This window comes from Calonectris borealis, chromosome 1 (genome assembly GCF_964195595.1).
Source record: "Calonectris borealis chromosome 1, bCalBor7.hap1.2, whole genome shotgun sequence".
In the NCBI taxonomy this organism is placed as follows: Eukaryota; Metazoa; Chordata; class Aves; order Procellariiformes; family Procellariidae; genus Calonectris; species Calonectris borealis.
Genome location: NC_134312.1, coordinates 89,076,436 through 89,103,009, shown reverse-complemented (window position 1 = coordinate 89,103,009; position 26,574 = coordinate 89,076,436). Strand labels below are relative to the sequence as shown.

The 26,574-nt window shown below is 36.6% G+C and overlaps 1 protein-coding gene across 3 annotated transcripts in view; it reads left to right on the top strand.

Moving 5' to 3' along the window:
* The window catches only part of STXBP5L (syntaxin binding protein 5L), a 207,360-nt gene that overhangs the window by 84,042 nt on the left and 96,744 nt on the right, over nucleotides 1–26,574 (top strand). For all 3 annotated transcript variants that reach the window (XM_075166333.1, XM_075166324.1, XM_075166315.1), the window contains exons 5-6: nucleotides 12,564–12,698; nucleotides 24,997–25,060. In XM_075166333.1, the coding sequence (XP_075022434.1) occupies nucleotides 12,564–12,698; nucleotides 24,997–25,060 (199 nt within the window). The remainder of the gene's footprint in view (nucleotides 1–12,563; nucleotides 12,699–24,996; nucleotides 25,061–26,574) is intronic.

Genomic DNA, 26,574 nt, shown 5'->3' with positions numbered 1-26,574 from the left:
ATGTTTACTGATGCATACCATAATAACATCTTCCTTTTTACGTGGCTTCATCTTATCAGTGCTTGTGGTCTTGCTGTGATTGACTAATACACCTATTACACTTCTTCACTGATGTATATCAAGCTAGCAGGGAATGTGCTGCTTTTCAGTGCAATCCTTTAAGAGCGGAAGTAAAGCGAGACAAGCGAAATTGAAATTATCTTCTTCCATCACTTCTGTATCATGAGTTCCAACCCTAAAGTCAAAGTTGTTATTCTTTGAAGTTTGAGGCCTTGACCTTTTCATTTTAAATTTCTGTAATGTGTCCCTAAGAGGTTTCATTAGTATTAGTACCAAGATCACTTATGAAATGACAAGATCAGCTATAAAACTAATACTTGAGAATCCCCAAATATCCAGTAAAATATTTCCTTTTCAGTAAAATCAAGTGGAAAATAGACATTAAAAAGAGAATTTTATAGTGATGTTTTTTATAAATGCTGTATTTAATTTTGACATATGCTAGATTTCCTACAATTGGAATATTCTGGAATAGCCTACCTTTGGTAAACCTACCTTCCCTATTTTACCATAACTTTTCAAAATTTGTCCTTTTGAAACTCAGAAGCTTAGTAGCAGTTAGTAATAACATTACTGTCAAAACAGCATAGAGGACAACATGACTTCATTTCTATCGTTTTTGATTTTTTTATGCTTACCTTCTTGGGTGGGATTTATAATGCAATCTGAGTTGGTGTCACTGCAGAGAAAGTTCTGCAAGAACTTAAAGCTAGTTTAAAGCTAGTTTGGTTTCTCTGTGCTTACATTACACCAGGATAGATGTTACTCTAAAATAATGTCACCTTTTATTGATTCATTGACTGTTTACTAGAGAAATCCATTGGTTGCTATTTCCAGGAATATCTAGACCGTACAGTTATTAGCAATACTTATTTTCTAATCTGTACATGATGCAATAAACTCTCTTCTAATTACAGAAGCCTTGGTCATATTTTTCATTCTAGAATATTAAAAAGATCTCTGTTTAAATCCAGATCCAACCTTGAATTTAAGAATCTCTGTTCTTTTTTTAATGGTGACTCTCACAGTCTTTCCCAAAAGTAATTTTTGGTCCACCAGGATTCTGCCAATATTACTATTTTCAGTTTCATTTCAATTAAAAATGTCCTTAAGTGCATTATGCCACAGTATCTGGTTTTATACCTGTTTGCTAAACAACTTACCTGAAGGCAAATAGAGCTGTTTAAGATATTTAAGATCTATTTTTACACAGCTCTGTACATAAAAGTTTTATTTCCATAATGAGACTTTAAAATATGCAATTATAACATTAGCCCAGTATATAGTAATTTTGATAACCACTCAGAAAAGTCTCAAAATGGCAAATACAGTTACTATATTACATTGGTTACATATATATCTTCATTTTAAAAGCACGTATCCAGGACTTAAGAAAATACATGACAAAGTATGATGAATAATTTGGCAAATGTTTTTCTATTTCATGGTTATCAATCAATTGCAAATCAATTCATGTTTTTCTCACATCGGTGCATTAAAAGCAGGTTAACAGAGAATGGCTGATATCCCATGTATGAATTATGAAAAATGCTTATAACCAATCACTTCTACTTTCCCCCTATTGCTAAAACTGTACCAGATAGCCTCTACTTCCCCCAATCCACCCCTGGGCTGTTCATTTGACTTATTACTTTATTTAAAGCTTTTTACATAAAATATTTTGGCAAATACATAAGAGTCTTGGGATTTGATCTGAGACTGTGGAAAGCATATCAAGTGAAGGTTTCTAAACAAGAATTTTTTCAACTCTGAAACACCAAAATCACTGTTTCTAGCTGGTAGTAGGCTAAATGTTGTGGCTATAAATACAGCACAGTTAAAATGTTTGAAAAGTGAAATCTACTTATAACAGTGAATTAAATATCTTCATAAATTTGCTCTATGTATATGCATGTGTGTGAATGTATGTGTGTGCGAGTGTGTACAGATACACACATGTATGAAATCATCACGACCTGTAGAACTGCTGGAGAAAAACACATAGCTAGCACAATTACCTGAGGACTTGACAACAGTACAGTGACTAGAGGGCTCTGTGGCCTGACAAACCCTCTTCTCTAATTTACCTTTTCCTTTGTGTCACTCTGGCTGTACTTCCTTCTATTATTTCTGTGAGAAAACAGGTCTTTCTCTGAAATTCCATTTGGCAAAAAACCTTTGTGAAGTTTTGGTTTTACTTCAATAGGGAAGAAAAACACGTTCTGCATTATTTAATTTTTTATGTCACCTGACCACCTCTGATCGTCTGCCTGAGTAACTTGTGTGTTGCTTTCTTTCCTCAGAGAAAAAATCCTTTAGCTCTTCGCAGTAGACATAATGTCGCTATATGCTGCAAAACTTTAGCTCATACACTAAGCAGTGTGCTTGTTGTTTCTAATGCTTTGTAGAAAATAAAGCATGTTTGTCAGTAAATTGCTGCTTTTTTGAGAAAACACAGGGTAACATTTTATGTTGGGTTCTCATGTGTTGCCAAATTGCTCTAAGACCAGGTTTGGATAGCAAAATTTAAAATATATACACACAGCCATACATTGAACAACCATGTTTTGCGGCGTTAGTCATAACAAGTGAGAAGTCCAATACTGTAATACAAAAATACAATCATCTACTTCATATCACACACACTCATATTAGACAAGAGCTAAAAAGGATGTCTTTTAAAATTTAAACAAGTTCAGACAGCATAAACAGTCTGCATTATCAGTGGGATTTTTTGTCTTGCTACAGTTATAGTATAGTTACAGGAATTCTGTGGTTTTATTTTTTGAAATTATCAAATTTGAGTTTTGAGACATCTTTCATAGTCCTGTTCAGATCTATCCTTTGACCTTCATTACATTAGATTTCCAGTCATATATTAAAGCAGTGAAGAATATGCACCCATTCTGTTGCAGTAAGTCATTTGGTTCTTGGAAACCATATCACCCCTTTCCTGCCCAGGCACATGGCAGCTTCAAGCAGAATCCAATGCAATGATTTAGGATACTTTTCCTTCTGTCACAATAAACTCTGGGCATTATTCCAGTAAATCAGAAATAGAGCTAGTAATGTCAGTGTTGAGATTATCTCATTAAACAGTGCATGAGCAGGAAGAGAAGAGAGACTACAGATTGCAGAAAAACAAGGATCGTTAATCACAGAGTCCCCGTCTACTGAAGCATAACAAATAAGAACAGCTGGTCTCCGATAAGTCTACATGATTTTAATTGATGGAAGCTGTTAAGAAAAAAAGTGTGTATACGTAGAAAAACTATACATGTAAAAATGCAATTTTTTTTATGTTTAAGTCAATTTCAGTATTTCAATGTTATCCTGGTAGTAGAGAGTCATTCAAAATAGCTTGATCAATATTGATATAAAATAGGTTTTAAACTCATTATAGTAAGAATGGATGATATAGACACGGATTTGTGTATGTTGCAGCAAACGGGATGAAATACTAGCATATCTTTAGTTTACTTTTCTAACAGCTATGTAAAGTTAAGCTGTTTAGCAAAAGACGAGTTTCAACCTTTCATCTTTGAGCTAAGTCCCAATTTACTTTTTTGAAACTGTGAAACTGGGAAGCAAAAACTGCGTTTTCGATTTATAGCTTCAGTGTTGGGTGAAAGGATGAGAGAAACTCTACCCTTAGGTGTTGGGTTTTTTTTAATGTAGGTGCTACAAAATCAATGAAAGAAATAAATTAAAAACTTTCTCTTTTGAGAACATCATCTCCCTCTTCCATGCTTTGTTTTTTGGCTTTCTTTTATTGCTAGGAAACTCAGCAGCTATTATTGTGGTCTGTATTGCTCATCACTGTCACTATGCTTGATATTACAACTCCATTTTTACTCAACCTTCAAAGAAATTAATGGAGAACAAGTGAAGTGCTACAAATAAGAAATAGTGATTTCACAAGCCAGTAGACAAGAGAAAAACCATGTACGTTGTCTTTCCTCTAAAGATGAAAGCAGGACTCTGTTTGCCAACCCTGTTTCATTAATTTGCTCACTTCACTGATTTTGTGGAACTTTTATTCTCATTTTTGTTGTCTAATGACCTTGAGTTGGCATCAGAAACAAATTGGAAGCCAATGGAAAATACGCTGGTTTCTTCCAGCATCTTTTTCTTTTTAAGGAAGCAAGTTTCCATGTAATTTCCATGTCTTTTTTCCTTGGCTCCGAGCCTGCACATTACACCTGTTCAATACACTGCATTACTGTTGTGTAATACTAAAGATCTAGCCAGGGAGAGTATGCCACTGTCATTGTCAGTGATCCTGTTCCCATATGCAAGACATCCCAATGAATTTACAGTCAAAACCATAAAAGGGAGTTGACAAAAGAGGGTGTCTCTTTGCTGTGCATTTGTCCAAGAAGAAGGAAGGTAGTTTTCTGTCATTCTGAAGATTAAACAAATCATTAGCAGCACAGGCTACAAAAGTTGTCATCCCCTTGCACACTGGGATTTCAAGACCGATTTTTGAGTTGTTCTGGAGCTCCAGTAATGCCAGTTAACATGATGCAGTGCTGCTGCTGAGGCAGATAGCCATTGAGTTACCGAGGGTGTGAATTTAAATGCATGTATCTCATATTTATAGGAAGTTAACATGCAGCTGTCTTTTCGTATGTATTATGGGATGTTGAACAGGCCAGGATGATCTTCTATGGAGTTGTAAGAAGGTTAGTTATAAGAAATAAGACTGGTAAAAACCAAAGGACCTGTTGCATGCTGCATACTTTGACTGTCCTTGTAAAGTGCTCATGATAACCTCATAAGCTTTTATCTAAATACATAAATTCAGTCTGTATTCAAGGGAGATCTCCAGGTTTACTAATGTAATAAAATGTAATGCATCTAATATGTTTTTGAACATGCTTTTTATGATTTGTTCTAGGTTCTTTTGAGTTAACTGCTTGTAAATAATTTATGTTAACACCCATTATAAATGCTCATGTAGTTCCTACACTAACATTTTCTGTAGTTAACATAAGCATTTGTGTCCTAAAACAAGTGTTTATGGAATGCTGTAAACTATTAATTACAGTTGTAATGCAAATTCATTTGAAATAGTAAGCTCACATTTCAAGAATGGGCCTACCTTTAGGCTTATAGGGTTATTTCACCTGTCCAGAAGTTTTTCACAGGAACTTCTAGCTTTTGAAGAAACAGAGGAATAGCCTGCTTTTACTCTTGATAGTTTTAATAGGAAAGAAGGAAAATGAGGAACTGAATATACTATTGATAGTGCTTTGCTTTGCACTTTATTTTTTAGTTTTTAACACTTCAAAGGATTAATAATCAGTCCCAATTTCTAAAAATCAGGATGCTTCAGAATGTGCCAATAGATCCAAAGAAAAAAGAAAGCCAGCTAGGGACAAAGCCAAAACATCTTGAGAAACAAATAGTTTTTCAACTGCATTTCTTAAAATTTTACAATTTTTTTTCTGCTTCTTGTATTCCTCTTTCTTATTCTTGTAGCTTGTTTAAGTATAATATTGCAGGTAAGAGACATAGTGAAAAATGAGTATATCTTAAACACTTTGAAAGCAGCAGTGGACTGCCAGCCAGTTGACACGTCTAAATAATTTGCAGGAGAATAGCTGCATAAGCTTTTTTGCTTTGTCAAAACAAGTAACTATATAAGGTATCTATCAGCACTATTTAAGCCTATTTGCCTAAAATGAAAAGTGAAAATGTTTTTCAACTTTTTTTCCAAGTAGAATTTATAGAAATGAGGAGGGGTGTGTGTTTGTTAATTATATACGGTGTGTTCACAAATAGCTAGAAGAATACTTTGCTTAGGATATATTTATATTGAAATTATAGTTTAGAGATGGAATCCTGATTTGTTGTACCTCAGCATTTGTAGGGAATCTTCCATCATTGAAATGCTTTAAATCAAGACAGGTTCTTTTAGTAAATTGTTCTAGTTCAAGCGGTAATTAATTTGAAGAAATCCTACAGCCTGTGTTAAGCAGAAGAGAGGAGCCCCAAATGTTTATTTCTTATATTAAAATCCACAGATTAAATTATCACTTTGTACAAATAATGACCGTAATGAATACTTTTAGCTAAAGTGATATAAAATAAAGATGAATAAAACTGTTTTGTGAACTGCTTAGGTAAGCTGAATAATCTGAGATACCAAACTTGAAAGGGACGTTGGCAAACAGATGTATAGCACCAGAAAGTAACAGTTACCACTGCGTTGACTCCTTATTCAATTCATGTTCCTTTGTAAGGAACATGTATTTAATTGCCTCATGTAAAGCAATTCATTTTACTTTCTTTTTCTTTAAAATGTTGATTGCTACAGACTACTTTAAGAGATCTAAGCTTAAGTAATATCTTCAAGTGGTCCTACTGTTTGCAGGTATTGATAGTTCAGTCAGGAAATAGGCTCAGTAGCATGTGAGCTAAATGATGACTTGTTTCACAGTATTTAATTGTAAATAGTTTGTGACTTTCATTAATAATAATATATTGCTAGAGATGATTCACTGAGTAGTTATAAACAGAATAGTCACATTCAGCTCCTGACTAATTTGATGGAAAACCAGAACTAAGTTCTAATTATTACACACTTCATTAGATATTCTTCACCTACCCAGTTCTGTCATAAACTTTAATTGTAGTGTATGCACTATAGTCTTAAAACAACAAAGAATATTTGATCAGTCTGTATAACACTCAACTGGAAAAAATCCAGAGATGGAAATGTTCATGCAGTATTTTGAGAATATGATTAACCTTAATATTCCTCTTGTGTTCAGATATGCCTAAATAGCAATGGGTTTTAGTACTCCAATGCCTTTGTTATGCTGTCACCAGGATCCCATACAATTTACGTACAACGTGTTTTCAGCTCTACTTCACTTTCTTTATAAGTAATTTAAACATAAATAAGAAGGACCAATTGATTTTAATTCAAAATAAGTGTTGATTGATGATGCTAGTAGAAAATATATGTGAAACAGAAGATTTTTCTTAACTTAAATTAAAACTAAATCACACTTTTAAAAAACAGGTGGACCACAAGAATCAGTCTCAAAGGCATGTTTGGTTCATTCGCTTGTCTGCTAGGATCTGCGTGAGCGGGCCTACTAGAAATTTTTGAAATTATCTTGTGTGGTATGTGGAGAATCTAGTTTGAATAGGAGAAAGTTTCATGTTGTGATATAGTATCACCAAGACCCTGAAAGGAAAAACTGTCCAGATGTAGTGAACTGCTATATATTCCATTTGACTCTTAGTCATGCCAATTAGTAATTTAAAGTATTTCCTGTACTCTTATGTCAGCTCTAGAGACTGTGCATACACTTCAAGTAAATTAAACTAAAAGTTTAAGTTAAACGTTGGAAATCCTAATAATGGAGTTCATCTTGGATTTCTGCCTTCCTAGGGCTTCCTGGTATATAATCACTCAAACAGTCCATGTTGCAGGGGAAACGCTGTTACCATTACTATGCATGGATCCAGCTTACATCTATCTGGGGAACTGCACAACCATCAGCTGGAAACACATCACATGATATGAATGGCAGACTGCATGGATTGCTGCTGTTGTGCATGTCTTTTACATGTCTTATATAGCTGATGAGCTCCAAATTTATATATAGTCCAGGGAGAAGACTAAATACCTCCAGAGGCCAAATAGCTCATAATTTACATCTTTTGCGTGATCTGCTGGAGACAACTCCTTTTCTTTACTGTCTATAGCTGTAGCCTGTGCTTCTATTTCGGCACTTCAGGTCAGCTACAAATTACTGTGCTTGAATATCTGTCTAGATGTTCTTGTGTGTGTTTCATGACTTAAAGCAATAAACTCAGCTATAACACTCCCTTGTGAACTGACAGAAAAGCAACTTGACACTTTCTGAGAATACTGGCTAGCCAGAAGCTCCCTCAGAAGGGCCAGCCTGCTTTCAACCGCTGGAGAAGGAGGGGCACAGATGACTCTGGTCTTCTTTGTATGTCAGTGAGGACTTTTCATATTACTTTTGTTCAAAAATACCAAAAGGTTAAGGGAGGGAGAAAGGCAAAATATAAATTTATTTGCAGTTTTAATGTCAAGGAATGAGCAATTAAACAACTAACTTGGAAAAACTGTTCATCATTTTTGACAAAAAAGCATTTTGACAAAAAAACTCCCCCCTTCTGCAGCTCTCCCCACCCTCCACCAGGAATAGTGTTCCAGGAAATTTTTTCATACTAAAAATAGAAGAACAAAAATAACAAAGCAGATCCAGCAGGAAATATTCTCAAAATTATCTTTTATTTTTCATAGAACAATATGATTAGTGTAATAAAGATTATTTTAAGCCCTCTGGGAGCTTTTACTAGTATTTCAGAGAGTTGAGCAATCTAAAGTTGCAGTAGTCTACTAATATGCAATGATTTTCTTTGATCAGAGTTGTTAGACTGTAGAGTGTTGTGATTTTCTGAAAAATATACCTTTTCAAGATTCACTAGTCAGAATATATTCCTTTCTAAAATGAGATTCAGTTTTTTGACAATGCCTGTGTAAGTTATTCCATTATGTCTCTTATATTGCTTACATAATTTTAGAAATGTTTTCAGGACTTTTGCTAAAGAGTTTTTGCTTAATAAATTCTGATTTAGGTGTTTTATTTGGAACCTGTCGATTTTTTTTTTAAAATTACATTTTATATCCTGTTTTGTGTTTTGAATACATTGGAAAACTGATACAATGTTCCAGACCATTTTGGCAGCATAGGAACACCTTTTTTGGTATCAGTCCATGTTTTTTACTATTTCTTATAATGGCCAATGAGATTCATATTGTGGTTTGCTGCTAAGAATGTATAATATCCGCATTTGCATGTGACTTTCTGTAAGTGATCAACGCTGAGCAAATTCTCAGGTCTCTGTTTAATTGGGTTCCATGTTATCTCAATCAGACTGACAGTCTGATTAAATTTTGGCAGAAGCACTTCATACTGGCATAAATCACTACAACCCCTACCTTCTTAAGAAGAAAAATAGCCTTTCTTTGTGGCTAATTGACTGTTTTCTGTAAAGGCATCAAAGGACGTCTTAATTTGCTTGTGGAATACATGACTAATAGAGGGATACCTTTCATCCACAATGAAAACCGTGATGAGACTTCGTTGAAATGAGACTTCATTGTTTTCTCTTGAAGAAATCGTTATGTAATTTCAGTACTTACTGAAATGGAAGATGTTCATTAAAAATCTGAGTCTTGCTTCAAAGCTTTCAAGCCTCAAAGTCAAGTTAATATTTTCTGTAAAAGTAAAAAGTCAATAATACATAAAGCAGTTTGCATTTAATTTACATAATGTGAAAGAAAACTACTTCAGAGCAGTGCATACTTTTCGGAGAATATGAGAAAATATCTGAGAAAATCATATGGCTTTGTTTGGTAAAGCCTAACTATGTATTGTATTAAAATACCTAGTGATCCCTATGCTCTAACAGGCTTGTTACATATCTGGATTGTCTTTAAAGGAATAGCATTTTCTTATAAGCTCACATATTGTAAAAGGTGTTATTTGATAATGTGTAATAACAGTTTGAGTAAACAACGAAGACTCAGAGGGTAGTTTTCATTGTGGAAGAAAGAACATGCAGAATACTTTCTTATCTGGCTGTCCCATAAATCTATCAAAACAAAATGAAATTAGTTAAGAGGAAATAGCTGAGCTCAAGAAGACAGTGAAATTTGTGGTCATTTTCTTCATTCTTTAGCAACATCTATTTCTCTTCTGGTCCTATATACTATATATCCAGACTTAGTAGCTACTGGTGCCTGGGATTTCAGATAGGCCAGCAGGAAAATAAGTTTAGTAACTGATGGCCAGTGGTTAGTACTTTAGTCTGATTTTTCTCTTACTGTAGAACCTTGCTCTTTCAACATTATTTCTTGAAATTTTAAACCCAAGGCGGGCAAGTGGAGGACATGCAGTAGCTGAGAAATTAGACACCCATTTAGTCTGATGGTTGTTGTGGCAGTACGTGCTAGAGGTCATAACCTAGAAGCAAATTTCAGAAAGGAAAAAAAGCAGACCAAAGCAGCCTCATATTGTGTCTGAGGTGATTTTGAGACTTTATTCATAATCAGAGTATTGGATTCAGTCATGTGCATTGGAGACCAATTTTTCCGCCGTACACCATACTGGCTTGTGAATGGATTTATGAGAGAACTGAAAATAACGTGGTCCTAGGTGGACTCGAACCTGCTTAGTCTGATGACACAACTGCAAGAATTTGGAGTAGCAGCATTCAAGTCAACTAGGGTTCACTTTGTAACTCATGAGTTATTTGTCAGTCACCAGACAGATACATTTTCAAAGTTGATTTTGACAAGTATTTTCTCTTCCTGTAATTTAAGTTTACTACAAACAAGTGCTGAATGAACATCAGCCTGAAGTGGTGAAGAGGATTTATCAACCAGAGACTAGGGGAGGTTTTTGCATGAGCTGGGACCTAACAGAGCATGCATATGGAGTTTGGAGTGCAAGAAAGAAAATTAGAGCTAGTACAGAAATGCAAGAAAGAAAAAAAAATTGGACTAAATATGAATCTAGCCAGAATTGTAACAAATGATGCGTCTGAAGAGAAAACAAAAGAAATGGAATTGATTAGTTTAAGGAGTAGAATCAGGAAAAATGTGAAAACCAGCTTCACATTTGTAAAACTACAAAGTGAAAAGGGCAAATTGTTCTTTGCATCTGTTATGAACAGAGCAATAAGCTAATAGCTTTAACTCCAGCAAGAAATATGTAGGTGGCATACACCTTCTGCAGTTTTTTCTATCAGATATTTGTCGATCTGACTGCACCCACAAGTACTAAGTTGCTGCTGGAAGGGATTTTCAGTTATGCATACTAAACTGTAATTCCCATTCTCAAAGCAATTCTCTTGAAAAACTTGGTTCTCTTTCCACTAAAGGCAGTGGAATTATTGCCAAAATTAGACAACTAATGGTGAAATTTAACCTTATACAGATGGATAGCACAAAGCCTATATCATACTTAAGTCTCACTTGAATCAACAAAACAGGATTTCTGTGAAGGGTAAGCCTTATTCTGGATTCATGATTCAGTGATAATTTTCCCCATAAATTAGAATGTGAAGACTGCGTATTTCAACTGTATTCAATCCAGTGTGATAAGTAAGGCCAAAAAAAAATTTTGCTCATTTGAATGCATTCAACGTTAATGTTCTGACACTTGATTAGATACTTGGAAAACTGCAGAACTATCCAAGTACTGTCTAGAATCTGTCTGGAAACTTTTTTTTTTGTTGAGAGTATCTTACAGGGAACAATTAAAGAAAGTATGTGAAATTTTTATAAATATTAAACAATTCCTTTAATTCAAAGGGTGGCAAATGTTCTAGTCAGAGTACTTTACATGACTGAGAGGGCCAAATTACTGGACGATAGCCAGCACCCCTTTCACTCCTTTATAATTAATTCAGAAAGATTGCTGTACCATAAGAATAAAAAAATTGAAATATGTATGTTCTTAAATACTCTTTATACATTTGTGGGGGAGGAAGGTGTTAAGGATAAAAATTATTGCATAGCTGTTAAATCAAGTTTGTGCATAAAAGCTCGAAATAGCTTGCTTGTGGAGCTGAATGATAAATATAATAACGTATGACACACCAAGCAAAATACCTGCTTTTTGTCAAAATTTCTGAGGCTATACCATAAGATCAGATTACGTTTCAGTCTCTGTAGGTAGCATGCATTCCATTATATTTTAGCAGCAAATGGTTTTATATTTCTTACAGATTTAGTTTTGCTTGAGTGTATGTAATATCTATATAATAACTATAATATCAGAGAAACCTGAATCTACTCATTCATCATTTGTGAAAACTTTTATATATTATCATGAGAAACTGTCATGACATCTTTCCAAGCTAATACAGCACTGGTTCATCACCCTGTAAGAATGATGAGTGTAGGATTCAGTGTATCTTATGATATAATACTTAACTGCACTTGGTAATGCTCTTATCTAGTGCCCTATGCTCCTGGATAGCCAATAAAGTGGATGTTTTCTTGTGGGAATGATGGTGTTACACTTCTGTTGTATAAAACATTAATCCTGCTGATGTCTATTAACTTCTGTTTGTTGAACTGGAAAAATTGCTTGTTCTAAGAAAGGAAATAAGAAAGCCTAACTTGAGAGTCTTGGATACTATCATAATGCAATTTACATATTCATGGAGATATCATGACTTAGTTCAGTGCTCAAGTGATACAGCTCTCTTTTTCCTGCCCTTAATACAAGCAGGCAGGATGGCCCTGTTTTGTTTCATGTTCTCTTTTATGATTTTTCTGGAGATGACCTCCAAAACCTGCACATTCTTCAGAATGCTGTGTCTGCTGGGCAGGCCTTTCTCAAGTTATAAGATGGAAAGAACAATTATTTCATCTGCAAAAGTGTTAAAAAATATTGTTGATATAATATTCAGTCACTTTTTTTGTTTTTTGTTTCCAGGATTACTTACTGCCATCTACCTTTCCAGAGTAAATGGCTATATGTTGGAACAGAGAGGGGAAATACACACATTGTAAATATTGAGTCCTTCATCCTTTCTGGATATGTTATCATGTGGAACAAGGCAATAGAACTGTAAGTGCAGCCTTTTTTGCATTTGTGTCTGTGGTCATATTCGTAGCTGTCTAAGATTCATTTTTAAGAATCGTTTGTTTTTACAAATATTAACAAATCTTTTGAAAACCTTTTATTTTAATGAATGCATGTGCTGTATTAACTGTTTTGTTACAGGACATTAGGAATTCAGATTTATGATAGAGACCATGTAATTATATTTTATATAAAAGAAAAAGTTATTTGGCAATCTGTTTAACTATGAAGTTCCATGAAATACAGACAATCATTAATCTCACAAATTCAGATTTTGCTATTTTTATGAGGGTAGCTTGATCACCATCTCCTCCAAATAGGCTATAAAGAGAATAATGGAGTATATTGGCCCTAAGACTCTAAGGAGAACTTTTCTTGATTGAACTGTAGAATCATTTAGATGAGAAGGGACTGGAGGTCTCTAGACCAAGCCTCCTGCTCAACACAGGGCTAATTTCAAAGTTACATCAGGCTCGTCAAAACCTGATGAAGTTATAAGAAAGGTAATGAGTGTCTGTTAAATGACAGTTCTCTGACAGGCTTACACAGGTGCCTGTGTCATGGGTATGGAATGGAGGGAGACTTATGTAAAAGACTGGGATAAATCTATGCTTCCTGCAAGTAAAAGCCACAACAGAAACAAAAAATTATTTCTCTGCTGTTTCCTCTGTGAAGTTCCAGCAAAAGGAACTGCTGCGGGCAAACTCATAGTATTTCATGCAGTTTCTGAGGCATCTGCTTCTTGTTGTGAGGAAACTGTAACCTCTGGTAGTAAACTGAAATTCACCAAGCTCAGTGAACCAAGACAACGGTATCTAAGAATAGGGCTACAGGCCTACAGCAGTGGATCTAATGATCACATTGATAGCAACCACTTTTCTCCAAAATTCTCCCCTTTGCCTTTTTTTTTCCCGCTATTATTACTGACTTTCACTAATCCCTGTGTCCCCCAGGCTGACAAAACTGATGCCTCGTTTTCTCTCCTCCTCTCTGCCCCCACCAAACCTCATAAACACAGTCATAAAAATCTAATTTTATTGTCAAAGGAGATGAAAACAAGGATTCAAATGGTAATCAGGATTCAGACAGTCTGCTGGTAAAACTTTTTTCCAGTTCTCAATTTTGGAATGTTTGTTTGTCCTGCCTTTGTAAGACTTTGCTCAGCTCTGCTCAGTAGTTTTGGCTGAAAAATTACTGCTGGAAGATGTGGTTTAATCAAAACCAGAATTAATATGTTCATTTTGATGAGTTCTTCAGGTGGGAAGTATCTTAATTATTTTCTCTTTCTCACTTTGTTTTAGTGACATTGACATATTAGAGGGTTTTTTGATTCCTAAATTTTAAAATGTATATATATACTATATTGAGTAGATAACACCTTTGAGGTTTTGAGAACAACACATTTTCATTTTGTGTGCATTTGGAATTTTCTTTCCTCCAGATGTTAGGATGTTTCTATTCTGTATGGAAATAAATCTGAAAGTTTTTTATGAAATGGAAGCCTTCCACCAAGTTTCACTTCCTACTTCTTTCAAAATTCTTTTGGATAAGTCTTTTTTTTTTTAATGTCCACAACACACCTTTTTCATGAGAACAGAATAGAATGATTCTATTTCTTCAATGAAAAGTATGTGGGAAATAAGGGCTGAGTTGCTGAGATAGGCTAGATGCTGTGCAAGAAGCTACCTCTCTAGAACCTTTTCGTAAACAAGCAGTCTCTCCTAAGGATCTTCTTTGTATTACTTATGCAGGAGTATCCCTAGATTTTCCTAAATTTTTCTTCCATAAGTTGTGAAAGGTAATGACAACATAATACAGATGGGCTTTGTCACCTCAAGTACTTGGAGATGCTGCATGGTTACCATAATAATTTCTTCTTCTAAAAAGCTAGTTTGCCATGTACTATTTTGATGACAGTTAGAAACAGATATTCATTCATTACTGCCTCTAGTTCTATCAACCTTAGAAGTACAACTTGATCCCTGTAGGCGGTGTGCTAGTCTAAGAAGGCTGTATCCTCTCCATTCAATCTCATCATATACTTCTTCATATGGAATGGAAGAAGTTGTCCTTGCATGTATTACACAGGTAGACAGGGGATGCTGTGTGTCTCCAGATTAATTTCTCTGTATTAGAGTAAGAGGCTGGTGGGGATAATGGTGATGTTTGCCACAGCAGACGCCTTTAACAGGTGCTATAGCACTGCTGAAGTTGAAACTAGGTGACTTTTCTCAGTAAAGTAATTTGAACCCTCTCTGGAGTATGACATAAGATAATACAAACTATGATGTCTCTTCCAGTACTACTGCTTTCTTGCAGGAAAAATGTAGCTTAGATTAACTTTTAAAGGGAATGTTATTGACTCTAAGTGTACTTCATGAACATGGGCTTATGGTAGTAGACTTCCCTTTAGAATTGTACTGAGATGTATTTTTGAGAGAACAATTTTTATTTTTGGGTATGTTCTTATTTGATTATATTTTTTAATCTTCACATCATTTTCACACAATCTTCACATAATTTTCACGTTTTAGTATTATAGCATCATTATGATGTTCATTGTGGGAAGGCCCTTCTGGAATTTTCTAGACCTGCTCGCAGTAAGATCAGCTATGAGACCAGGTTGTTCAGGGCTTTATAGGTTCAAAGGTCCTGTTGGTGTTAGGTACTTTCAAAGATTAAAGAAAATAGAAAAACATATGTGTGTAAAACTTCAGGAACAGCTTCAGCCTTACCATTAACGATGTAAGAGGTAATAGTGCTCATAACATTGTTTTTCATTCTGAGATAGATTATATCATTTCAGAGTGTGGGATTAGTTTTAAGATGTTACTATTCTCTATAAAGCTTGGAAGGAGAGGGTTTACCTTCTGTGCAAGCACATTTGTGTCAAACTTATTGGCAAGGAAAGCCCAGTAAAAGTGATTGCTCTGCTGCTATATTCAAGTCCTCAGTTGAGATGGAGGGTTTATAAATAGACTTCTGAGTGTGTCAGATTTGTGTGTCATCTGCACAAACAAGCCTGAAGGAGAATTCTTCCCTCTTCGTGCAACTCTGATCCAGTTTCTAAAATTGCAGACTACGTCTACCAACATAACTTGACTTTCTTTCAAAATCCCTCATTTTTTTCACTGACTTGTACCTACTTCTAATGAAATCTCCATGAATTTTCATAATGTGGATTTAACTCAGTTGCCATTAAGATTTCAAGGCTTTACAGTGAAAACCGATAGGAGATTGAACTGGTTATTTTTTTAAAAAACCTGAAATGCTTCAACTTTGGGATGTTAAACGATGTATTACCTTACTTAAGTCACTATAAAGCCAGATTACAGTTCATTTTGTGAGAGTACAAAAAAACCCAAAAGAATCAGCTGAAATTCCAGTTCTCTCAGCTTTTCAAAACACGGTTGAAGAGGGCCTCCGTATACATTGCTAACACTATGGCCAAGGTAACCCGAAGAGATCAGAATACCTGTGTTGTCATTTCCCCTTTGGAAAACACCTCAAGTTGTATTCTAGGCTTTCATCATGGACTGAGTTTATCCTTCTAAGGTCATGACATTGCTCGGTAAATAATAAATGGTATTGCATAGGTGAAAAAAATGCGAAGCATAGAAAACATATTCCAACAATTCATTTTAATCTGTTCATAGTCTTACCAAGGTTTCAACCCCACAAAGAGTTTTGTCACATTTCTTGAGATCAATTCATTCCAGAGAACATAACTCTCATCCTCAGAAAAAACAACATTGTCAGTCAGTGAGGCCTATCAAATGACTGCAAGAATTTTTTTTCTAACAGTGCTTCTGTTGCAGACAAAGACTGAGTTGAAGAGGCTTAGTAGTTTAAAGAATTGAAGGAGAAACAGGTTTGGATGTAACATTTTCAGACTTTGCATATGATGCAAGAAATCCTATCACCTTGTCCTGCATGGCTACTTTGACTTATAAAGTTGGCTTTTGGTTTGTTTTTTGGTGGGTTCTTTTTTTTCTTGAAAGTTTGTTACCATTTGTGATTTTGTTGCCTACTTTTGTATCAAAATATACTGAAAGATCTGTAGCGCACTCTATTTTGGAGTGATAGTGGTTTTCTCATTATGATCTGTTCGGAAGCATCTAGTAGAGATACATGGCAAAAAGATGGTTGCAATACCTACTTTATCATAGGGTCTATTGTCTTCTCATACAGGAGAGATCATCCAGCTTGCTTAAACAGTATGTAATATTAGTGAGAAATTAAGGCCTGAATAGACAAATAATGCAAAGGAAACATGAAATTTTTTGTTTGAGATCATTGTCAGTACTGAGGCATAACTGATTCTAAAAGTCAAAGGAAAAATTGCTTTATAAATCCCATGCACTGTCTAAGTTTCAGTTGACCTGGCCTTGTCCAGAGCTGAGAAAGAACATAGGAATATGGGGAGTTTTAGAAACATTTTCTCTAGCAATTCTTGTCGCAGCCGTTTCTATCATCTCATGCATTGTCACTACCTCAGACCACACTGAAGCATTTTTCAGCTAAGAATGAAGAATAACTCAAAACTTCTTCATTTGCCGTTTCTCTGTCATGTAATCCTTTGCCAAGATTTTTGGGGCTCATGATACTGTTTGGTTTTCTACTCTCTAATAAGCAAACAGTTCTCTTTTTCTTCAAAATGTTTGGAAACAGGTCTGGAGTAGAAAAATAGTCAATAAGCCCAGCATGTCTCCATTTACTCCAACTACAGTGAGATTAATTTTCTCAGCCTGCAGAATCATACATTTTGGAAGGTCATCTGGTGTTGGGAAGGGAAGGAAGATCTCCACTCAACTCCAAAAATGAGAAATCTTCATTGTAAGCCCCCTTCCCAAGCATGGAGATTCCAGTGATTGAACACTCCACTAACTAATGAATAAATAACTGAAACTTGTCAAAATTTATGGGATTTGGAATATCAAAGAATTGGGCAAATTGGAACTCAGTTGTGACAGAGCCATAACTTGGTCTTTCCTTTCTTAGCCCTTTCCTTGCCCAGCCCCATTTCCTAGGTGTGTCTCAAAGCCAGCAGTTCCACAGTGGTGAAGGAAAGCAGCACGCAGGAGGAGAAGTAGCAGTCTAGGAACAACTGCTACCCTCTCTGTGCTCGGACCCAAATGGAAATAGTTCCTACTATAAAGGAAGTGCGAGTTGCAAGGCATCCTTCTTCTAGACATTTTAGAAATTGTGTCTAAGACTCAGAATTACATCTTGAGGTTGAACTGATTCTTACTTACTCCAATTCCCAACTTTGATCCACAGTATGTAAATGTTGTATCTAACTTACTAATTCTTTTCAATTTCTCCACGACTCTACCAATGAAAAGAAAGTCTTAAAATCTCTGGTGCACTGCACCTTTGTGGAAAGCAGTACTGCGGGAGATGTCTAACTACTGGCACTATAGAAGTATCTGCTTATGCACATGCTTTTCTCAGCACGGCACATTCAGTCATCTCCATCTCTGTAACAATGACTAAAATAGATGTTTTCCTTTTTTTTTTCCCTCTTCTAACTCCTTTTACCCCTTTCTACCACCAGATTTTCATTCTTCTCAGAAATCATTACAGTGCTTCTGTAATTGTGCCGGCTAATTTTTTCAAAAGGAAAATTGTTTTCTCTTGATTTGATTCTATTTTGACATACATTACTTTTACCTGCTTTAAAGGTTGTCTTGGTATTTGAAGTTCTTACAACAGTTTGTAAGTCACACTGTTTCTCAGAGTGCATAAAACTTCCCAGAATGATGAAGGAATACATCATCTATGTGTTTTCCACATTTTCCTGGGTCCAAATACAACATTGCTGAAGAATTCTTTTTGAGCTTTCTAATTTTAGAATAAAATAATTAAATAAAAGCTTCCATCCTTACAAGTCTTTTGAAGACTCCTGTTTTACAGTGAATGGTTTCTTCATTTCAGTCCTGTTCTTCTGAGTAAGAGTCAAGTCTTATAGCATATCAGCTGTCTCATCTCCCAAAATGAACACACACCAAATAAATTAATACGTGCTGCTGTCAAGAATAAGCTCTGATGAAGTGCAAAACAGCTCAAAGTATCATTAGTTTCTTAACAAACTTCTAGTTCTGTACAGCTGTCATGGGAACCCATTTTTCAGTTCTTCTGCAGTCTGTTTTTGTGGGCTTTAAGGTCAACAAAGGCTATGAAATATTGCAGTCTTTTGTATCATTAGCTCTTACTTTTTTCTTACTCAGTTGAAGCTTTTGCTTCAGGAATTTTTTACTGCAAATCATTGCTGCTATTTTTTTGACTTGACCATTTTTTTTCTTTCTGCTGTGTGTGGACTTGGCTTTGTGTTTTATCCTCTTCATGTCTTTTCAGAGCTTATATTTTCTCAGTCATTCTCAGCTGTACCCTAGCTAGTATTTGGGAATGAAGAATTCTCCGCTCAAGTATTTAGCTTATGCCTTATTTTCGCCTACCGATTCTTCCTTATTTTCCCCTTTCTCAAGGGATAGGATCTAGTTATTTTTTACACAGTCTCCTAAAGCCAGCTTGAAGGAATGCCTGTACACAAGTATCTGGCATCAAAAGTGGTGTGTTTTATTCACGATAGCTTCAAATGTGGTTGGTTTCTCAGCACCGCTTCATCCTTTCCAGGAGCCGTTGGATCTCTGCTTTTGCTTTTAATGTAATTCAACAGTTTTTCTCTTTGTAGGCTGTTCCACAATGACAGCATACAACTTTCCAGTCTCCTTGACAACTCTACTGTAATGGCAATGAGGGGAAACAAAACATTTTATATATACTAAAGCTACATGAGGCAAAATGTTTTTGAGTGTAGACATTTCCATATGCAGTATAATTTACTATATAAAAGTAGTAATTACTGTATCTGTAGCTCTGATAGTGTCTCATGAGTTCTGTGAACCAATATTATTGATATAATATAGTTAACTAAATAATTGCTTCATTTAATCCTACTTGTAGTGCAGTCATGATGTCTACCCTTAGGAGAAATTGACTGTAGAGCCTAATGCCTGGCTCTCCTTTTACAAGCAACGCTTCTTTAGGGCTCAAAAAAACATTGCTATTATTTCTATTTATACATACTTTCCTTGAGGAAACAAGAAGATGCAAGAAGTAAGGCAATGATCTGTCTTTGGCAGAATATTCCTGGTCTTAGTGTGGCGCAAAGGACTATCTTTGGGTTCCTAGCCACAGTCCTGCACTAGGAAAGAGATAACATCACTTTAGGAGAAGCAAGCAAGATGTATTACCAGAGAAAATTTATCATGTCTGTCCTTCTGTATCCAGCCATAGGACAGGTTCAGAGCAGCAAGCAAAAGACCATGTAGAATGGAGAAAGTTACGACCCTTTCATGCACAGTTTTCTTCCCTGCTCCATCTGAACTGGTGTTATTTTGTATTAGTATATCCTTCCCCAAACATCTTCCCCAAGATGGGACTGTGCATGTCCCATCCCAAACCAAACCATAAGCCTTGTACTGCGCCTTGTGAATATTCCTTGTTGTTTAGTCCAAAGAGGAATCAGTTTTGATGCAAATGCTTTACTTGATATGTATAAAAAAAACAATGTTTCTTGGAGCCCCGGAAAGGCAGTGCAGGAGGGCTGCCAGAGACTAGGCTCTACAATTCCAAAATGCTTCAGGAACATCTATTGTCATCACCCTGGAAACTCTGTGTGTGATCTTATCTGCAATGGCACATCTGCAATGAGTTTTAGGATATACAATTATTTGAAAAAGATCCTTTCTCATTTCCTGACAAAGTTACTGTTATGACTGCCAAACTTTATAGACTCTCTGTTTCCTCTTACCTATGTATAATTAAAGCTGGCAGCTGTTAAGCAATCAAGGTATTTGTGGTGGGTGGACCCTGGCTGGTTGTGAGACCCTCACTCAGTTGCTCTCTCACGCCCCCTCCTCGACAGGACAGGGAAAGAAAATAAGATTGAAAAGCTCATGGGTCAAGATAAAGACAGGGAGATCACTTACCAATTACTGTCAATGGGCAAAACAGACTTGTCTTGGAGAAAATTAATGATGTCATTTATTGCCAGTTAAAATAGAGTAGAATGGTGAGAAACAAAGACAAAAACTAAAACACCTTGCCCCCAACTCCCGTTTTTCCTAGGTTCAACTTTACTCCTTCATACCCAACTCCTCTACCTCCTCCCCCTCCCCCTTCCTGAGCAGTGCAGGGGGATGGGCAATGTGGTTGTCATTGGTCCGTTACAGCTCTCCTCTGCTGCTCCTTCCTCCTCACACTTCCCCTGCTCCAGCACAGGTCCTTCCACAGGCTGCAGTCCTTCAGGATAAACGTGCTCCAATGTGGGCTCTCCACAGGCTGCAGTTCCTTCAGGAAATATCCACCTGCTCCAGCATGGAGTCTTCCACAGGCTGCAGGGAAAATATCTGCTCTGGCATGGTTCTCTCCACAAGCAGCAGGGGAATCTCTGCTCCAGTCCTTGGAGCACCTCCTCCCCTCCTCCTTCACTGACCTTGGTGCTCACAGGGCTGTTTCTCACACTTTTTTCCTCATTGCCTGTGCAGCGTTCTTTGCCCTTTCTTAAATTTGTTTTCCCCAAGGCACCACCACCTTGGCTGCAGGGCTTAGCTGTGTCCGGCACGGGGCAGCCCCGACCTCTCTTCACAGAGACCCCCCTGATCTCCTCGCTGCCAACACCTTGACACCTACATCCAATATTTGACATAAAAGAGCTAACAAGAATGGAACCAAAGACTGGTGGTGTATGTGTGAAAGCAAAACAGTGGTTCATTGAGTCTTTTGGTAGAGTGTCATATCTGACAGACTAAAATAACAAAATTGGAAGAAAATGGAAGAAGCCTGACCAAATCAGTTATAATACAAAACAACTAAACTATTAAAATACTGAGGAGTAAGATAATATAAATATTAAGAGAATACTTATATCAAATATAGAGGAAAGAGAATGAGCAAAAATAAAATCTCATACATTTAGTGCACAGACTGCTGATAATGTATATGAAGCTCTTACTCAACAAAACTAAAGAAATAGCTAGGAACCTAGTAATAAAAAGGTAATACTCCTAAAATAAACAAAAAAGTGCCTAATATCCTGAAAAGCAAGAAGAAATTTTATTACAGTGTTTCAGGATGCAAACCTCCCAGGATCCTCCAACTATCGTTTACAATGGATTCAAGAGAGCGAAATGGAGGAGGTAGGAAAATGTATTGTATTAGTGAAGGTTACCCCTTTTAGCTGAGATCTTAGCACCGAAGTCTGAGGCTACGCCCCTGCAAGAATTAAGATAAACATAAGACTGGTAGTAAAAGACAGTTTTATATCATTTACAGAGGAACAACTAGTTTGTGTGACAATGAAAGTATAATTAGCCTAAAATTAGATGTAATGTAGAGTGGCTACAGTTCATGTAAGAGTTTGCTTCTACCCAAAGACAAATGGATACATTCTTCAGTAAGCAATGACATATAGATCTTAAAAGAAAAATGATGGTTGCACAGATTTATTTAAATTGTTCTTGGCTTTTAAAATTGGTAAGTACAAAGAGCAGCCTAGATAGGATCAACCTTCAGCTTAGAAAGACAGTATACTCTTTCCCTTTCTCCCTCCATTTGCCCCAATTTTGCCACTATTACTGGTCAAATACCAATACTGGTATAGCCAAGCAACCCAGCCTGCATACTTGTTCGTTCAGTGGGCTGGGATAACCAGCCAAAACCAGTATGCCTTGTCAGCCTGCGTGTGCTCCTTCCACCACTTTACCTGTTGCCAGCTTAATCATGCCTGATGTTTGCTTGGCTCTGCTCCCTCTTCTGTCATCTGTCAGTGGTTCTTATCTGGCTAAAAAGTAAAATTTCTTATGCTGCCTCTTCTCTTCACAGTTTTTCCTCTTATTCTTACCCTTCCTCCTTTGTCTGTCATGGCATAGACAGCATGTACCCCAAAGAGACCTAGTTCTTTCTATCAACATACTTTGACCAGTTCAGATAGGTGAACCTATGTCAGAAACAAAGTTCAAAGCAGCCTAGAATGTCCCAAGATGTCATACTCACTTCCTGAGGACAGATGTGCAAGATATGTATGGGTCTAAGCACTGCTTGCAATTATCTTCATCTCAGCCCTCAGTTCCCCATCGCTGCCTACCTATCCCGCCTGCTCCAAGGTCTGGTGTTATGGAAATTATTTTTTAATTTCAGTACAGGTTACTCAGAAACAGCAGCTCAGCCCAAGGGGTCCTCCCTGGGGAGTTGGCTTGGATAGGAATGACAGCCAGATCTCCAGCTAACTGCGTGCCATGTCTTAAGCCAAATGGGTACTTGCTGCTGGCACCGTTAAAGACAGTCTGTATAGAATATTATGGTAATGGTATAAACCATCTGTCCACTGCTTTCCTGCTGATCTCAATTCTGTGCTGGGATATGTTGCAAAATGCTCTTGCAGAAGCCTTGCTCATGGAGACCTCATGTAGAAAATTAACATGCTGCAGGTATCTGTGGAAACATGATCTGCCAAAGCTGAAGATGGTGGCATGGGATCATCTCATGGAGAAGGTTCACCAAGGAAGGGGCTTGCCACATTGCCACTTGCTTTGTGTATGCAGCTAGCAGTAATGTTAAAATATATGTGAAGGGGTGGGTATAGCTTTGGAAGGTTATCTGGCCTTTAGGTGACTTGAAGTTTTCTATCTCTTTGGCCTGGAATAAACTTAGTTTGGAAGGTCTAAGGATGTATGGAGTAATTTTTCATTGTCTTTAGCTCAGAAGTATGTATCAGACAAGGTCTTTGCCACCCTGCTTTGGCCCAGCTTTGGTGCATGACCAAATAGCTGAAATATGTAAAACATTCTACGGGCAAAAAATTGAGGCCAGAGGAAAGTATGCATGCTTTCAAGAGTGTTGGAGCATACTGTTTTGGGAAGGAGAAGTCTATGAGGATACGGATTACTGCACAGTATTTTGATGTTTGAGTTGCCTGGCAATTTTTGCATGCCACTCTCAATCTTGACTTGGAGTTTGACCTGGTAGAAGAAAGAGGCCGGTTTTGCTATAGTGCAGTATTTGAGCCAAAGGAAGAGGAACACTGTTAATTTAGGAAAATCCTTTGAGAAGTTTGGCTGGAGAACCTTGTTTTGGTTTGTTTCTTTAATTCTCTTGCAGATTGTTTTTCAACTTGGAGCCTAGGTAGTTTTAGGTATGGCTTCTAGGTGAATTCTTAGCTTTATGGGCCCTGCCAATCTCTGCCATATTTCTTTTCCTGGTGACCTTTGGTGAACCAAGACCAGCCATGCAAGTCTAGATCGTAAGCTGAACTCCAAGGGACATGTGCTCTGACCCCAGAACCTAGATGGAAGAAAGGTCCTGTTCTGTGCAGGCATTCAAAGCTTTGTGGACTGGTGCTTGTCGTCTTGCTCGGTATGACTAAGGGTCCGGTCAGAAAAGATGACAGTTGAAAAATCTTCATCTGTCCATTCAGTTTCCTATGATTTGCATATGCTGTCAGGTGCTGGACAACAATGACTTAAGCAACAGTCCCTGTACTAAGTTGCATACTATGTTGTTGGTACATGTTACAAAAAGAGAGGGGACAGCAAGAACAATAAGTAATCTTTATAGAGGCTTATGAAGACTCATGGGATGTGTCTTATGGCTGAGGAGCTTCACTGAACGTGCATTGTGGGTGTAACTGTATTAGTTTGTCTGAAGATGTCATAAGGCTTTACAGAATAGGCAAGATGCTCCAAAAAAGGCAAGACGCTCCATTTCTGAAACCCCACTGCAGTAATGCTAAGAAGCTACCTGATAGAGCAGTGTAGGTGAGATTACTGAAGCCCTGTCATTAATGAGATTGGAACTTGGTGAGGCTTATCAGTAATTGAAATGAATCCGGTGAAGACTTTGCAAATCCTTGGCAGATTAGCCTTGAAATCGAGCAAGTGAGGAGGGAGGGCAGAAAGAGAGGGAATCGACAACAGAAAAGGCAAAAAAGCCTTAGAAATGAGAGAAAAAAAAATTACTGTAATAGGAGGAATAGTGAGATTTTTAAAAATAGAAGAAAGGATTCATCAACAAAGGAGAATCTTTGCCTATAACAGCAAAAAGGAAATAGAGGAGAACGTGAAAAGATATGGATAACTTTCAGATAGTTATCTTCCCCTGTTGGGCTTTTTAGAATACTTTTAAACCATTGGAGGTACACCTTAACACACCTAGAAATTAAGGTATGCATCTAGCTCTTCACAAAAACATTCACAGATTTGAATTTATTTTTGTCTTGCAGATCCACAAAGACTCACCCTGGGCCAGTTGTACATTTAAGTGACAGCCCAAGAGATGAGGGAAAAGTGAGTACAACTAATGGTATAAAACATTGCAACATTTAATATTTGCCTTGATAGCTCTTTCTTTCTGCTTACTCACTAATTTTATCATCTGCTTTCTTTATATATTTGCAAGGTCACTTTTACTATTTTACAGTTTTTAAGAAAAAAAATTCTCTTTGTACAATTTTAATGAGTCAAAATCTACAACACAGACAACGTACTGTACTTTGAAACATATAGTCAATCAAAATTGTTCCTGATTAAATAAACGTGTTTTGCTTAAGTAATAATTGGCTAAAAACTGTATCATGACTTCAGTACTTGGATAAATATGCTATTATGAAGGCATTATAGTAAGTGTTCATAAGATAATAAGTCTTTTCTTATACAAGAAAAATAATGATAGTGACCCCTGTTTGGAACTTGCTGGTGTTTGTGAACAGAGTTGAGAATAGCAAAGAGCTGTCAACAAGTGGAAGCAAAACATATAGTCAGGGCGTTAGGGTCGTGATTGATATCGTCAGGAGGCAAAATCTGAGTTGGCTTTATTTGTATGGTAGCTTTTCCAAAACAAAACTGGTATTCTGGCAATGAAATTTCATTAGAGCTTTTTTATTTATGTGTTGCTACTGAATTTTTGAGCATTTTGCCTGTGTGGAAGGGGCATTTAACTATCATCTCATCATTTTTGATCACTTTTGACAGTTGCATTTCAGTGTGTATTTATAAAGGACTGCATCTCAGAAATGGTGTATCTATTTGACAGTGTGCCTCACGCAACAGCTGATGGTTTTTGGAAACTAGCAGCAGTTTGAATTTCTGATACTGGTATGGGTGACATTATGCTGAAATTAATATGGGTACCTAGAAAAACAGTGATGACTGCATCTGAATTTCATTTGCATTATCCGTCCTTGGGCTTATCCATATTGCAAGGTGAACTATGTGCAAATGATGTACTTGCCAGCTAGCCCTCCAACAAGTTAGATTGGATCTCTAAGCCTTTTTGGAAGAATCACAATAAATCAAGCAATTTAGCATACAGCAAATAAAATAATTAAATGCTATGAAGCATAGTGTTTTAGCCTCAAACCAGAAGCCATCAAGAAATGCTCTTTAACTACCTATGGCAAAATACCTGATAAAAATAAAGGTTTATTGATGAAGCATAACTCTTATTCACTGACCACAACACAAGCTGTTGATGACCTACCTAAAGCACACAGTGTAGGGAAAAAGGATATGATACTAAAAGAAAAAATGGTCTGTGAGTGAACATCTCTTACAGGAATGTCATGGACCATGTCCAAACAGAAACCTAAAATATTTTTACTTCAGCAGAAAGAGAGAAGATGAAAAGGTCTCAGGAAAGGGAGTTAGAGGAGAACTTGCTTGGAAATATAATTGCTTGTTGCTGAGAAGGCACATTGGAGACATGTGGGCACTGATGAAGTACTAGCATACTAACAACAACAGCAACAGCAAAATCAGATGGATCCCTATGAAAAACAAACATTGGAAATTTATGGAGAGAA